At 49.4% G+C, this 11,745-nt stretch overlaps 1 protein-coding gene across 2 annotated transcripts in view; it reads left to right on the top strand.

The window, feature by feature from the left end:
- EEF2K (eukaryotic elongation factor 2 kinase) overlaps window positions 1–11,745 on the top strand; it is a 59,815-nt gene that overhangs the window by 23,079 nt on the left and 24,991 nt on the right. For both annotated transcript variants that reach the window (XM_045284423.1, XM_004705734.2), the window contains exons 3-9: window positions 3,302–3,402; window positions 3,770–3,830; window positions 5,835–5,872; window positions 6,352–6,523; window positions 9,807–9,956; window positions 10,350–10,482; window positions 10,942–11,069. In XM_045284423.1, the coding sequence (XP_045140358.1) occupies window positions 3,302–3,402; window positions 3,770–3,830; window positions 5,835–5,872; window positions 6,352–6,523; window positions 9,807–9,956; window positions 10,350–10,482; window positions 10,942–11,069 (783 nt within the window). The remainder of the gene's footprint in view (window positions 1–3,301; window positions 3,403–3,769; window positions 3,831–5,834; window positions 5,873–6,351; window positions 6,524–9,806; window positions 9,957–10,349; window positions 10,483–10,941; window positions 11,070–11,745) is intronic.

Here is an 11,745-nt window from a genome sequence, read left to right as displayed (position 1 = left end):
GGGGGTGTCTGTTTGGAGTATGCCAGCACCTCCCCCGCCCCCACTGGGAACTGCTGCAGAAGATCTATTTAGTGGAATCTGCTTCCATCATAAACACTCCCTGACACTCCATAGATCAGGGCTTTGAAATCAAAGGGAGAGAACTTCAGGGGAGTCAGCGCAGGTCTGTTTCCTTTCCCTTCCTATTGGGGCTGAGGACTAAGAAGCAGGCACCTGTAATGGAGGCTATACCCACAGCCCACATACTAAAGGTGGGGCTTTGGTATCAAAAACCTTCCTGGAGGTCCATTTGAAGCATGACAGGCCCTCCCCCACCTAGACACTCTCCCCTTCAAGCCTACTGTGAATTGCTACAGAAAAAACCCTGCCGTGGAATCTGGTCCCAGAGTCAGCGCTCTACCTGCCTCTCTATGCTCCGGCCTCTGAAATCAACAGGAGAGCCCTCCCTCGGGATCAATTTGGGTGGCCTCTGAGGCTGCTGTGGGTTGAGAAGCAGCAGTCTCAGGTGGAGGCTGCACCCAAGGACAGCAATCTATGGGAGCACTCTGATAGCAACAAAGCAGACCTCCACTGGGACCTGACCAGAGGGTGACACCTGCTCCCCCCACCTGGTGTTTGTTCATTGTCAGGCTTTGTTAACTGCTACAGAAGGAGAGAGTGCTTCCAGAGTCAGCACTCTACCTGCCTCTCTGTGTGCCCCACATCCCAGTCCTCTGAAATCAATAGAGCACACCGCCCTGGAGATCACTTTGAGTCTCTATGCTCCCCCTTAGAGTCAGCTAACATCTGACTTGAATTGGACTGGGATAGACCACTTCCTTATGCTATAAATGAAATAAATTTATTTCTTGATATAAAGCAACTTCTTATACATACATGAGTGCACGTAGCTTTGTTGCTTTGGAAAAGTCACAAAGATAGGCATTACATAGTGATAAAAAGGTCACTTAATCAATATTTAACAGTCATAAACATATGTACCCAATACCAGGGTACCTAAATATATTAAAACAAGCATTGATAGAATTGAAGGGAGAAATAGTTGGAGACTTCAGTAAACCACTTGTAATATTGGAGAGACCATCTAGAAAGACCAACAAGGGGCAGAGGACCTGAATAAACTATAAACCACTTGGACTTAATAGATATGAAGGACACTCAACTTAATAATAGTACAATAAACAGAGCAGACCATTTAATCAAAGTAGGGACTGTACAAATGGATTTTGAGCTTTCACTGTCACCCACATCCTTCTGTAAGTAAAGTGGGTATTCAGAATTTATGCTCTAATGCCATGCCCTCCTTCCATCTTGGATTTTATCATTTACAGTCCTTGGGTCACACAAGCTGGTGGACTTCTGCTGTATGAACTTAGCTGACACTTCACTTAGCTGGATGCTTATTGTAAGACAAGCCTTTAAGAGACCAGATGCTACTATTTTTCATAGCCAGGCACCATCTGATTTATTCGCCACACTTTGCTGTAACACCTGTATCTTCAGTGATCTCTTCATGAGATCAATATTCCTAGTGTGGAATAGGACCACCTCATAAGAATTGATTGTTTTTAGATCAGGGCTATGATATACTGATCTGTTAAAAACTATGTGGGACCAAACTGACAACAGCAACTTGAAAGATTATAAAGGAACCATGAAGGAGCAGAGGATTTAGGTTAATGAGGTCGAACAACTTAGAAAAGGAGAATGAAAATGGTTTACAACATGAAGGTGATCAGTGTCACTAAATTGTGTACGCAGAAAGTATCAGGTTGGTGTCTGTCTTGCTGCATACATCCTCAGCAGTAAAAACAAAATGTAAAGAAAGAACAAATAAAACTTAGTGGGTGGGCACCAGGAATGCTAACAGTTTCGAAAGAGGGAAGATATACACAAAGAACTTTATTGCATCCTACAGGACCTTTGGATGTCTCCTGGGAGACAACCTGTCCACTATCAGAGCGCATAACTAAACATCCTACTTCATATGAAAGTGTGAGGTGCAGGCTGAGTTCTCTAGAGAAGCAAAACTGGGGAAGCTTATATATGGATACTTACAGAAAGGTTTATCTCAAGGAACTGCTCATACAGCGGTAGAGGCTAACAAATAACAAGTTTGTGTGTCAGATGTCAGACCAGAGGCTGCTGCTTACTCAGGTAGCGGCAGAGGCTGCTCAACCCGAGAGCAGCTTGTCAGACCTCAGGCTGCTGTCTGTAGAGGTGAAAGGGGAGGACTTGAAGCACTTGCTGTTGAGGATCAAGGATTGCAGCCTTCAGGGTGGATTACAACTCAATGTAAAGGTCAAAATCCTCACAACTGGATTAATAGGTAACATCGTGATAAACAGAGAAATGATTCAAGTTGTCAAGGATTTCATCTTGTTGGGATGCACAATCAATGCTCATGGAAGCAGCAGTCAAGAGATCAAAAGGCATTGTTACATTGGACAAATCTGCTGCATAAGACCTCTTTAAAGTGTTGAAAAGCTGGGATGTTATTTTGAGGACTAAGGTGCGCCTGACCCAAGCCATGGTATTTTCAATTGCTTCCTGTCCATGTGAAAGTTGGACCTTGCGTGAGACAGACCAAAGAGAAGCCAGGCATGCGAAGTAAGGTGCTGGAGAAGATTGGCAGTACCATGCACTGCCGAAGGAACAACCACCAAAAAACCTCTTGGAAGAAGTACAACCAGAATACTTGTTAGAGGCAATGATGACAAGCCTTTTAGGTTGTATTTACTCTGCCTCCAGGAGGTCTGTGCTCATGCTAAGAGTGAATCAGATAGTCGGGAAGTATTCTTGAAAAGATAGTAAAAACCTATTTTTGTCAAGTCATTTCCAAGTCAGTAGGGTTTCCAAAGCTATAGTCCTCGTGGAAACAGATCACTGGATCTCTTCTCCTGAGGAACAGGCTGCGGGTTTGTGCTTTTGACCTTTCAGTTAGCAGTGGAGTGCTTGTGCACTATGCCATTAGTGCTCCTTGGAAGCACAATAGATGGGGATAGTCTCCTCACACGGATGCTGTCTGAAGGACCCCTGTTGGTGGAGCGTGACAATGCTTGGCTACTGGCTGAAAGGTCAGTGGATTGAGCCCATCAGAAACAAAGATGTCAGCTTGCTTCCATACAGATTCTAGCCTATGGCTCACTCTGAGTCATATTTGGTTTGCTGGCAGTGGGTTGGAGTTTGGTTTTGCCTCCCCAGAAGTGGGAGATGCCAGGGAATGGCAGGGTGGGGGAGGCTGGGCTTTATTGTCCCGGGGTCTTGGTCTGGGTCTAAAGCTCTCCTTTGCCTCCTATAGGAAGCCTGGAAGCACGCGATTGAGAAGGCCAAGCACATGCCTGACCCTTGGGCTGAGTTCCACCTGGAGGACATTGCCACAGAGTGTGCCACACGTCACAGGTCAGCAATTGAATTGATCTGGGCGGGGGTGGGGAAGGCGGTGCGTATATGGTATCAGGCTTCAAGGAGTCCTTGGAAGGGGGAGAAGGGATCTTGCTTCTGCTCACTTCTCTACCCGGTTCTTGATTCGCTGAGTGTCAGCTAATTTGCCAGTACCGGTAATGGGGAGGAGGCCAGCATGGTGGGCCAGGGCCTGGGAGGAGGAAAGCATCCACCAGGTTGGCTGAGGGGCTTGGTGGGGTCTCATCGCCTGGGACAGAGCTTGATCCTGAGGTCAGTGAGAGGCCAGATTCCTCTTTGCCCTTTAGCCAGTGAGGGATGGCATCATGTGTGGACACTGTGCCATTGGTGGTTCTTGTCTCTGCAGGTACAATGCTGTCACAGGGCAGTGGCTGCTAGATGAAATCCTGATCAAAATGGCGTCTCTGGTGAGCAGGGCCCTGCCACCTGGGGGCAGACTTCAGCCCGTGTCCTTCTTGCCCATACCCACTTCATGTTCGTGGTTCAGTTCCGGGAGCCTTTCCTATCATGGTTTCGAATATGCGGTCCACTGTGGATTGCTGTTCTGTAAATTAAACTCAGTCGGCTATAACCAGTCTTTTGAAAAAGCAGACTGGGAAACGATAATTCCCACGTAGTAAAAGTTACCATCATTTTTTCAAATATATTTAACCAAAAGCTTGCCATTTCAATCATTTTTAAATGCATAACTTCTTGACCTTAATTACATCATTATGTTGCATTATGATATCCTTACCACTATCCACTTCCAAATGCTCTACATCGTCTTGATTCCCTTCAGCAATACCGCCTGTTGTCTTCTCCGCCAGCCCTAGCTAAGTACTAATAAACTTTGGCTTCATTCCTTTGCTAATTCTACATGTAAGGGGGCGTTATAGAAGAACCCCACTGTGTTTTCATTCCATTTTTCCATAAACTTTTTGAAGCCCTCTTGTATTTAATATAAGTGGCATCATATCATATTTGTCTTTTTGTGAATGACTTACTTCACTCAGCATGATATATTCGAGGTTCACCCATGTCATAGCATGCATCAGAACTTAATTTCTATTTAAGTTTGAACAAGAGCCCATCGTATACAAATGACTAGACCACATTCTGGTTATCACATTTTAAATATATATACTTACTCTTACAGAACAGTAATATTTCCTTGTGTTTTCAGCAAAAGTTTACACAACAATTTCGGTTCCCACTCAACAATTTCGATACACATCATTTCTACACATGTCCATACATGTCATTGGTTACCTTCTTCACGATTTGTAAACATTTTCATTATTTCCATTCTGGTTGTTTTTCTTCCATTAATCTAGTTTCCCCCTTTCCTTTTCATGCATATTTTATAATTGTTGAATTATTTAGTCTCATGTAGGTGATTTTTTTGAAAGGAGCACAGTACTTCCGGGTAGTTTGTTGTTGTTTTTAAGTCAATTTGATATTTCTGTTTCTTGGTCTGGGTGCTGGTTATACAAGGGTGTTAAAACACCCTGAGTCCACACTTAGGATGCATGCACTTTTCTGTGTAGATGTTGCATTTCAGTGAAAATATCAAATCCTCACTGCCACGGAGTGACCCTATAGGGCAGGGTGAAACTCACTGCCCCCAGGTTTCATATAGGGTCGCAATGAGTCTGCGTTGCCACAAGATGACCATGGTCTTGCTTCAGGTTTTGAAGAGTCAGTCTCTCAGGGCAATTGTCTCGGGGAGTCCTCCCATCTCAAGCTAAAGTATATTTCTTATTGAAATGCAACATGTGCACAGAAAAGAGCACATGTCAGGAGTGTGAACTCGGTGTGTTTTAACACACCTGTGTTACCAGCACCCAGATCAAGAAACAGCATCACCACCCTGTCTCAAAGCCCCTCCCCCCTCGGACCCACCTCCTCTCCAAGGCTAAGCACCGTGTTTATCTCCCCGGAATAGTTTGTCAGAACCGTTCAGTATGTTTCATTTTGAAGATAGGTTCTTCGGCTTAACATTGGGCCTGTGAGGTCCTTCCCTGTGTTTGCTACCACTGTAGTTTGTTCACTCTCATTGCTGTATTGTGTCCCCTTGAATGAAAAGATATACTATTTATCCATTGTGCTGAGGGGCAGGGCGTTTATGCCTCTTTGGGTGACAGTAACAGGCTCTGACCTGCTCTATCCCCATCTCCTCCCATTTCACCCTGTCCCCTAGTCTTCCACTCAGCTGGGGCGGGGGGCAGGGGGGGGGGGATGATGGAAATAGTCCCGATGGTCTGTCGGGATTTGGATTGGTAGGGATTGGCCAGAGGGAGGGCCCACGGGTTTGGGGATGGAGGTGAGGTCCGGGGAAATCCTTTGGCAAGCACCCTCCATGAGGAAAACCTTCTCCTGGATCAGGGTTGTGGGTGGGCACTGATAACTCTCTATGTGTTATCTTTCAGCCCTTCGGCCGTGGAGCGATGAGGGAGTGCTTTAGGACGTAAGTGACTGTGGCTGCTTCCTGGGGTCCTGGTCAGACTTTCCCCGGGTTTCCAAAAACTAGGGCCAAGGAACATTTTAGCTAAGGGGCAGGAACAGAGGCCTCCACCTTCCCGTAGCCCAAGCTTCTCTCCATCTGTCTCCCAGGGGCCACACACTGGGATTGGCTGGGACAATGAGCTCTCAGAAAACAGAGTGCCCCACTAAGCTCTGGTGTTTAGAGGTCAAAGGGAATAGGCCGTGAAGCCGTGAGCCCTCTTCTCGGCCCTTTGAAGGATGCCAGACAGTGAGAAAGACCTTCCCAGTCCCCTGGAGCCCTGTTGTTCCTGGCCCTGTCCCGTCAGGTGTGAGAGCTGGATCAGATCGGGCAGGTGATGCTATCCTGCGGACTCAGGCAGAGCGCTTCTCTCCAGGGTGGTGTCCCAGTGAGCCCCAAGTCCTCAGGGACCCCAGATGGTCCCCTGCTGCCTCTCTCCACAGGAAGAAGCTCTCTAACCTCCTGCATGCCCAGCAGTGGAAGGGAACCTGCAACTACGTGGCGAAGCGCTACATCGAGCCAGTGGACAGGGACGTGTACTTTGAGGATGTGCGTCTACAGATGGAGGCCAAACTCTGGGGGGAGGAGTACAACCGGCACAAACCCCCCAAGCAGGTATGTGGTACCCCTATCCACCGCCTTCTTGTGTAGGGACTGCCAGGGGTAAAGGGTGGGGCACCTGCTATAGGCTTCCCTGTTTCTCATCTTAGCAACAGCTACAAACAGCCAAGGGGAATCCTGGGTGGGGGAGATGGTTGACCTGCTAGCTGTTAACCCCAAGGTTGGATGTTGAAGTCCACCGGAGGTACCGCAGAAGGAAGACCTGGTCATCTTCTAAAAACTCCGCTTTTGGGAATGCTGTGGAGCACAATTCTCAGGCACAAATAGATCCCCCGCAGGTCAGAATCAAGTAGGCTTCTAGAGATGGAGCTATGTGTGCCAAGCCAAGCACTGTATCTTCAGAGAACCATTGATTCTCAAAACCGAGTGCTGAGATTGGACGGCTCTTATCTCCATGGACTGCTGGGCCTTTTGTTCAGGACTCTTTTGTCTGCAAATGGCAGAAGCCCACTCAATCTGGCTTAATCAAAAAAGGGAACTGATCACCACATGGCGCCGAAAAATGATAATGCTGGCCATGGGCACTGTTAGATTCGGGGCCAGGCTGAGCTTGCCGAGAATCTTCCTCCCCTGATAGCCTTGGTTGTCGTCTGTGTGGTTGACACCCTCAAGCAGCCACCAGAAGCCACAGGCTCCCCGCTTGCCCTCTCAGCAACCTCCTGGGAATGACAATGTCTATTTTCCCACACGTTCCAATAAGAATCCCAGAACTGAGTTCCATTGGCTCTGATTACATTAAATGCCTATAGATGAGCCAATCACTTGGGCCAGAAGAAGTATGCAGATTAGGTAAGCCTGAGCAGTAATCTCATCCTTAAAACCAGGAGGGAAAGTCATTCCCCTGAGACCTTCCAGGCTGAGACAGAGGGAAGGATGGCCCCAGAATAAAAAGCCGAAGAAGGAAGGAGTGGCCACTAGGCAGAGAGAAATAATGCATGCTTGCTCTCTGAGGAACCCAGAGTCAGGTTAAGTGACTTGCCCAGCCAGGCAGTGAGAGCCAGGGCTCCCAGCCAGATGTCTAGCCTACTACCCAGTTGGCTCCTTCAGTTGAGGCACTAGGATGATGCGGGATCCAGCCAGGCAAGCAGAACTTCCTGTGCCTGGCTCTCTGCCTTCAGTTCATGGTTCAGCTCATCCGCTCTTTGAGCATCTGCTGAATACAAGGCTCTGTCTCCTGGGCTCCTTGGGGAGTCACACTTCATGCAATAGCAGCATTAGACTAGTACCTACCGGTTACATGACCTTTCATTAAACACACTCAGGCTCGGCCCCGAGGCCAAAGCCCCCACCCTTGGGGTCTGTGACCTCCTCTGTAACTCTGGACACTCCAGCCTGGCCTCCTTTGTCCTCCTCCCTAAGTGTGTTCCTGCTCGGTGCCTTTGCCCTGTTTGTGGCCCGAGCCTGTCTCCCAGCTTGTTAAACAACTAGTTCCTCTCACACACAATTCCGGCCTTCTCAGAGAGACCAGCCCAGACCCCCTTCCACCCAGTCACCCTCTGCCACATCATTCTGGTTGGTTCTGTTTTCCTTTCTTCCAAACAATGGATGCTATCTGCAAGCATCTTGCTTGTTTCGTTCCTGTGTTCAACGTAATCGGTTTGTTCACTGCCGTATCCAGTGCCTAGGTGCTCAGTAGGTAATAGTTGAATTTACGAAGGGAGAGGAGCCGGCTCTGGTCAGGAGGAAGTGGTTGCACTTGTGGTTGGGACCCTGCCCTCGCCTAGAGATCCCTCTGGCCAACCAGGTGGCCCTGCCACTTCCTTGTAGGCATGGAGCCAGCATTTGGGGTGGGAGCCCTCAGCACTAGCCACTCCTTCCCCTCAGGCTGGTTCTTCTAAGGTAGAGGCCATGTGGGCGAAGTTCTCAGTTTGGGCCCATCTTAGCCTCCGCGGCTGCCATGGAAATCCATCTGGTCACTTAGCTGAGCGGATCCTGGGATGCTCGTTTTCCTGGGAAGCACACACCTAGTTCGTCCCTTGTTGTGGGTGGCAGCAAGGGCGAGAGGATACCATGATGACTCCTTCAGCAAAAGGACAGGGTCCAAGAGTCCCCGGTCTTTCCTGCCCCACTTTACAGACCACGTTGGTGGTGGTGGGTATTGAGTTGATTCCAAGTCATGGCGGTGCCGTGTGGGCAGAGTAGAACTGCTCCCCAGGAATGCCAGGGCCGTGACCTTTTGGAAGCAGATCCTTACCTCCTGGATGCCACCGGGTGCATTTGAAACGGTCTTCCTGTTAGCAGCCCAGGGCCTAACAAACCGTGCCCGGTCTGTATTTATTTTCTTCTACGTGCAAAATTAAAACACATAAGCCTTGTTAAAAATTTGTCAAGGAATGTCAGTCTGTTGTAAAGCATGTAGACTCCATGTGTTTGCTCCATTTGGGTTTTGCTTTTTGATCACCAGGACTTTCTTCTAAGGTGCCTCTGGGTAGACTCGAACCCCCAACCTTTCGGTTAGCAGCCAAACGTTATCTGTTCGCACCACCCAAAGACTCCAAGGAATATCAAAGTCTCCTATAGAGTATGGAGAGAGAATTCAACCCTGGAGCATACCTTTCCTGATTTTATTTTATTTTAATATGATTATTTTACCTTTCCTGGTTTTAAACCATGTAGTATTCTCATGTTCTATTTACACAACTGCCTCTGGATCCATCTACAGGTTCCACATGAGCACAATTAACTTTGGGAATTCCCATTTTCCTCAAGGCTATCCATAGTTGGTTATGGCCCATACAGTTGGATGCTTTTGCATGGTCAATAAAACTCAAGTAACCATCTTGTATTCTCTTCTTTCAGCCAGCATTCATATGACATCAGCAAGGATAGCTCTTGTCGAATCTGGCCTGAGTTTCTGGCAGCTTCCCATCAGTGTACTGCTATAACCATTGTTGGATGTGACATTAATGATACCGTCTTCACTGCCATTCAGTCTGTTCCGACTCATAGCGACCCTGTATCAGAGTGCAGAGGCTGTAAATCTTTATAGGAGCAGACAGCCTCATCTTTCTCCTATGCAGCAGCTGGTGGGTTTGAACCACTGGCCTTGCAGTCAACAGTCCAACACTTATCTGGCAGTTTAAACTCAGGGATGGGGGTTTTATCTAAAAGAAAAGGGCAGAGTGGTTTCTAGGGAACAGTCAGTAGCTTCTGACATGGACAGCTAGTTAGCGATGGAGCCAGAATCGGACCCCAGGCAGACTGGCCCATCCCAACCCCTCTGCCTCTCTCATCGGAAGAAGGGGCACCATCTGACCTCCCTTCCTACCTCCGCCAGGTGGACATCATGCAAATGTGCATCATCGAGCTGAAGGAGAGACCAGGCAAGCCCCTCTTCCACCTGGAGCACTACATCGAGGGCAAGTACATCAAGTACAACTCCAACTCGGGCTTTGTCCGTGACGACAACATCCGCCTGACACCCCAGGTAAGGCTCCTGGATCTGCCCACCCCTCCCTGCCTGGCCCGACTCAGCCCCTAGACAGGAGGGTCTTGGGGGCCCACAGTGGTCTCACACCCCCAGGGTCAGGCTTCAAGGTTCCTCAAGCCCCTTGGACTATTTTGCAGAAGATTCTATCATCGGACATCAGTCAGACAGGCCCTGCCATCTGCCTGCAGACCTCACGTGGCCACAGGACCAGCCTCCCTTCTGGATTCCTTTTGGCATCTTTCCTTCTATAAAACTCTTCTTTGTGGAGGAAGCCCCATAACCCAACCAGAGTTGGGATGTCCTAGCACCTCAGAGTCGGGGCTAGCCAGCACCCACCAAACCCCCTGCCTGGCCTTATGCAACCACGTTTTTCTCCCTGACACCCCACAGGCCTTCAGCCACTTCACGTTTGAGCGTTCCGGCCATCAGCTGATTGTGGTGGACATCCAGGGTGTGGGCGACCTCTATACCGACCCGCAGATCCACACGGAGACAGGCACTGAGTTTGGAGACGGCAACCTAGGTAGGTGGTAAGGCCAGCTGGTTTCCATGGAGATGGGTGTCGTGAGTTGCCCTGGAGTCCATGCGGACTCGGAAACCCCCATATGTGCAAAGTGGAGCTGACCCGTGGGGTTTCCGCGCCTGCGACCTTTCAGCAGCAGATCCCCAAGTCCTGTCTTCTGAGGGCCCTCCGGGTGGGGAATCTTTAGATCAGAAGTTAAACGCTTAGCTGCTGGCACCCCCTTGGGCCCCCGTGGACGTGGTTCTCCTTCCTAAAATTGTGGAGTTCTTTTGGCACCCGGGGAAACTGGCTGACGTGGCACAGTGGCCTTTCCAAGGTCGGGATCGGAGCCAGGAGTTCTGCCCACTGCCAGTTCAGCTCTTGTTAGATCTGCTACCCCTGCTGTGCTTATGGGGCCAACCGCTGAGCCCTCCCCTCTCACCCAGCAAAGAGACACTAGCATGCCCGCTCTGCCCCCAGGTGTCCGGGGAATGGCTCTTTTCTTCTACTCGCATGCCTGCAACCGGATCTGTGAGAGCATGGGACTTGCACCCTTCGACCTCTCGCCCAAAGAGAAGGATGCTGTGAACCAGAGCACAAAGCTGCTGGTGAGTGCCTCGTGGGACGCTGCTCCAACTGCTTTTTCTCGGGCAAACTGCTGGGCCCCACAGCCACCAGAGCCAGCATGTCCAGTGTCTCTGTGTGATGACAGGCCCTGGTTGATGGAAGATACCAGGACTGGGAAGACCTCACCCCATAGGTGCCCCCTCTTTTCCTCCAGCTGAGTTCCTCTCTAAGCCCCCCTGAATGTCTCCACTCACAAAGCAACTGCTGCCGCCCAGCGTGGGCTATTTTCTGACTGGTGTGAAGGGAACGGGCAACTAGAGATGAAGAGAGAAAGTGTGCCGTGTGTGTGTGTGTGTGTGTGTGTGTGTGTTCTGTTGACAGGTGGTTGCCCTCGATGTGATTCTCAGGGTACTTCGCTGTGTCCAGGAGATGCACAACTTACCCTGACTCCCAACTCCTCCCCCATGCCATGGACCTGTTATAAGAGATTGCTGGAAAAGTTCAGCTTGGGATTCTGGAGGTGTCCCTGGGATTCATCCCGAGCCGAGAGCTGTAATGTGCACCACCCTTTGGGGAATGCTGCCTTTGAGCACATGTCCCAGGTATCTCTTCTTGGAGACCTTAGGGTTCATTGCCACTGGCCACATTGAGATTTTATATTGACCCCCAGACTGAGGCTGGAAGGGCCTCTGGGCTGCAGAGAACATCGGGGAGATC

This window comes from Echinops telfairi, unplaced genomic scaffold (assembly GCF_000313985.2).
Source record: "Echinops telfairi isolate 266 unplaced genomic scaffold, ASM31398v2 ScPeMD7_5;HRSCAF=22, whole genome shotgun sequence".
Lineage (NCBI taxonomy): Eukaryota > Metazoa > Chordata > Mammalia > Afrosoricida > Tenrecidae > Echinops > Echinops telfairi.
The sequence above is the reverse complement of the archived record's forward strand: the minus strand, read 5'-3'. Positions and strand labels throughout refer to the sequence as shown.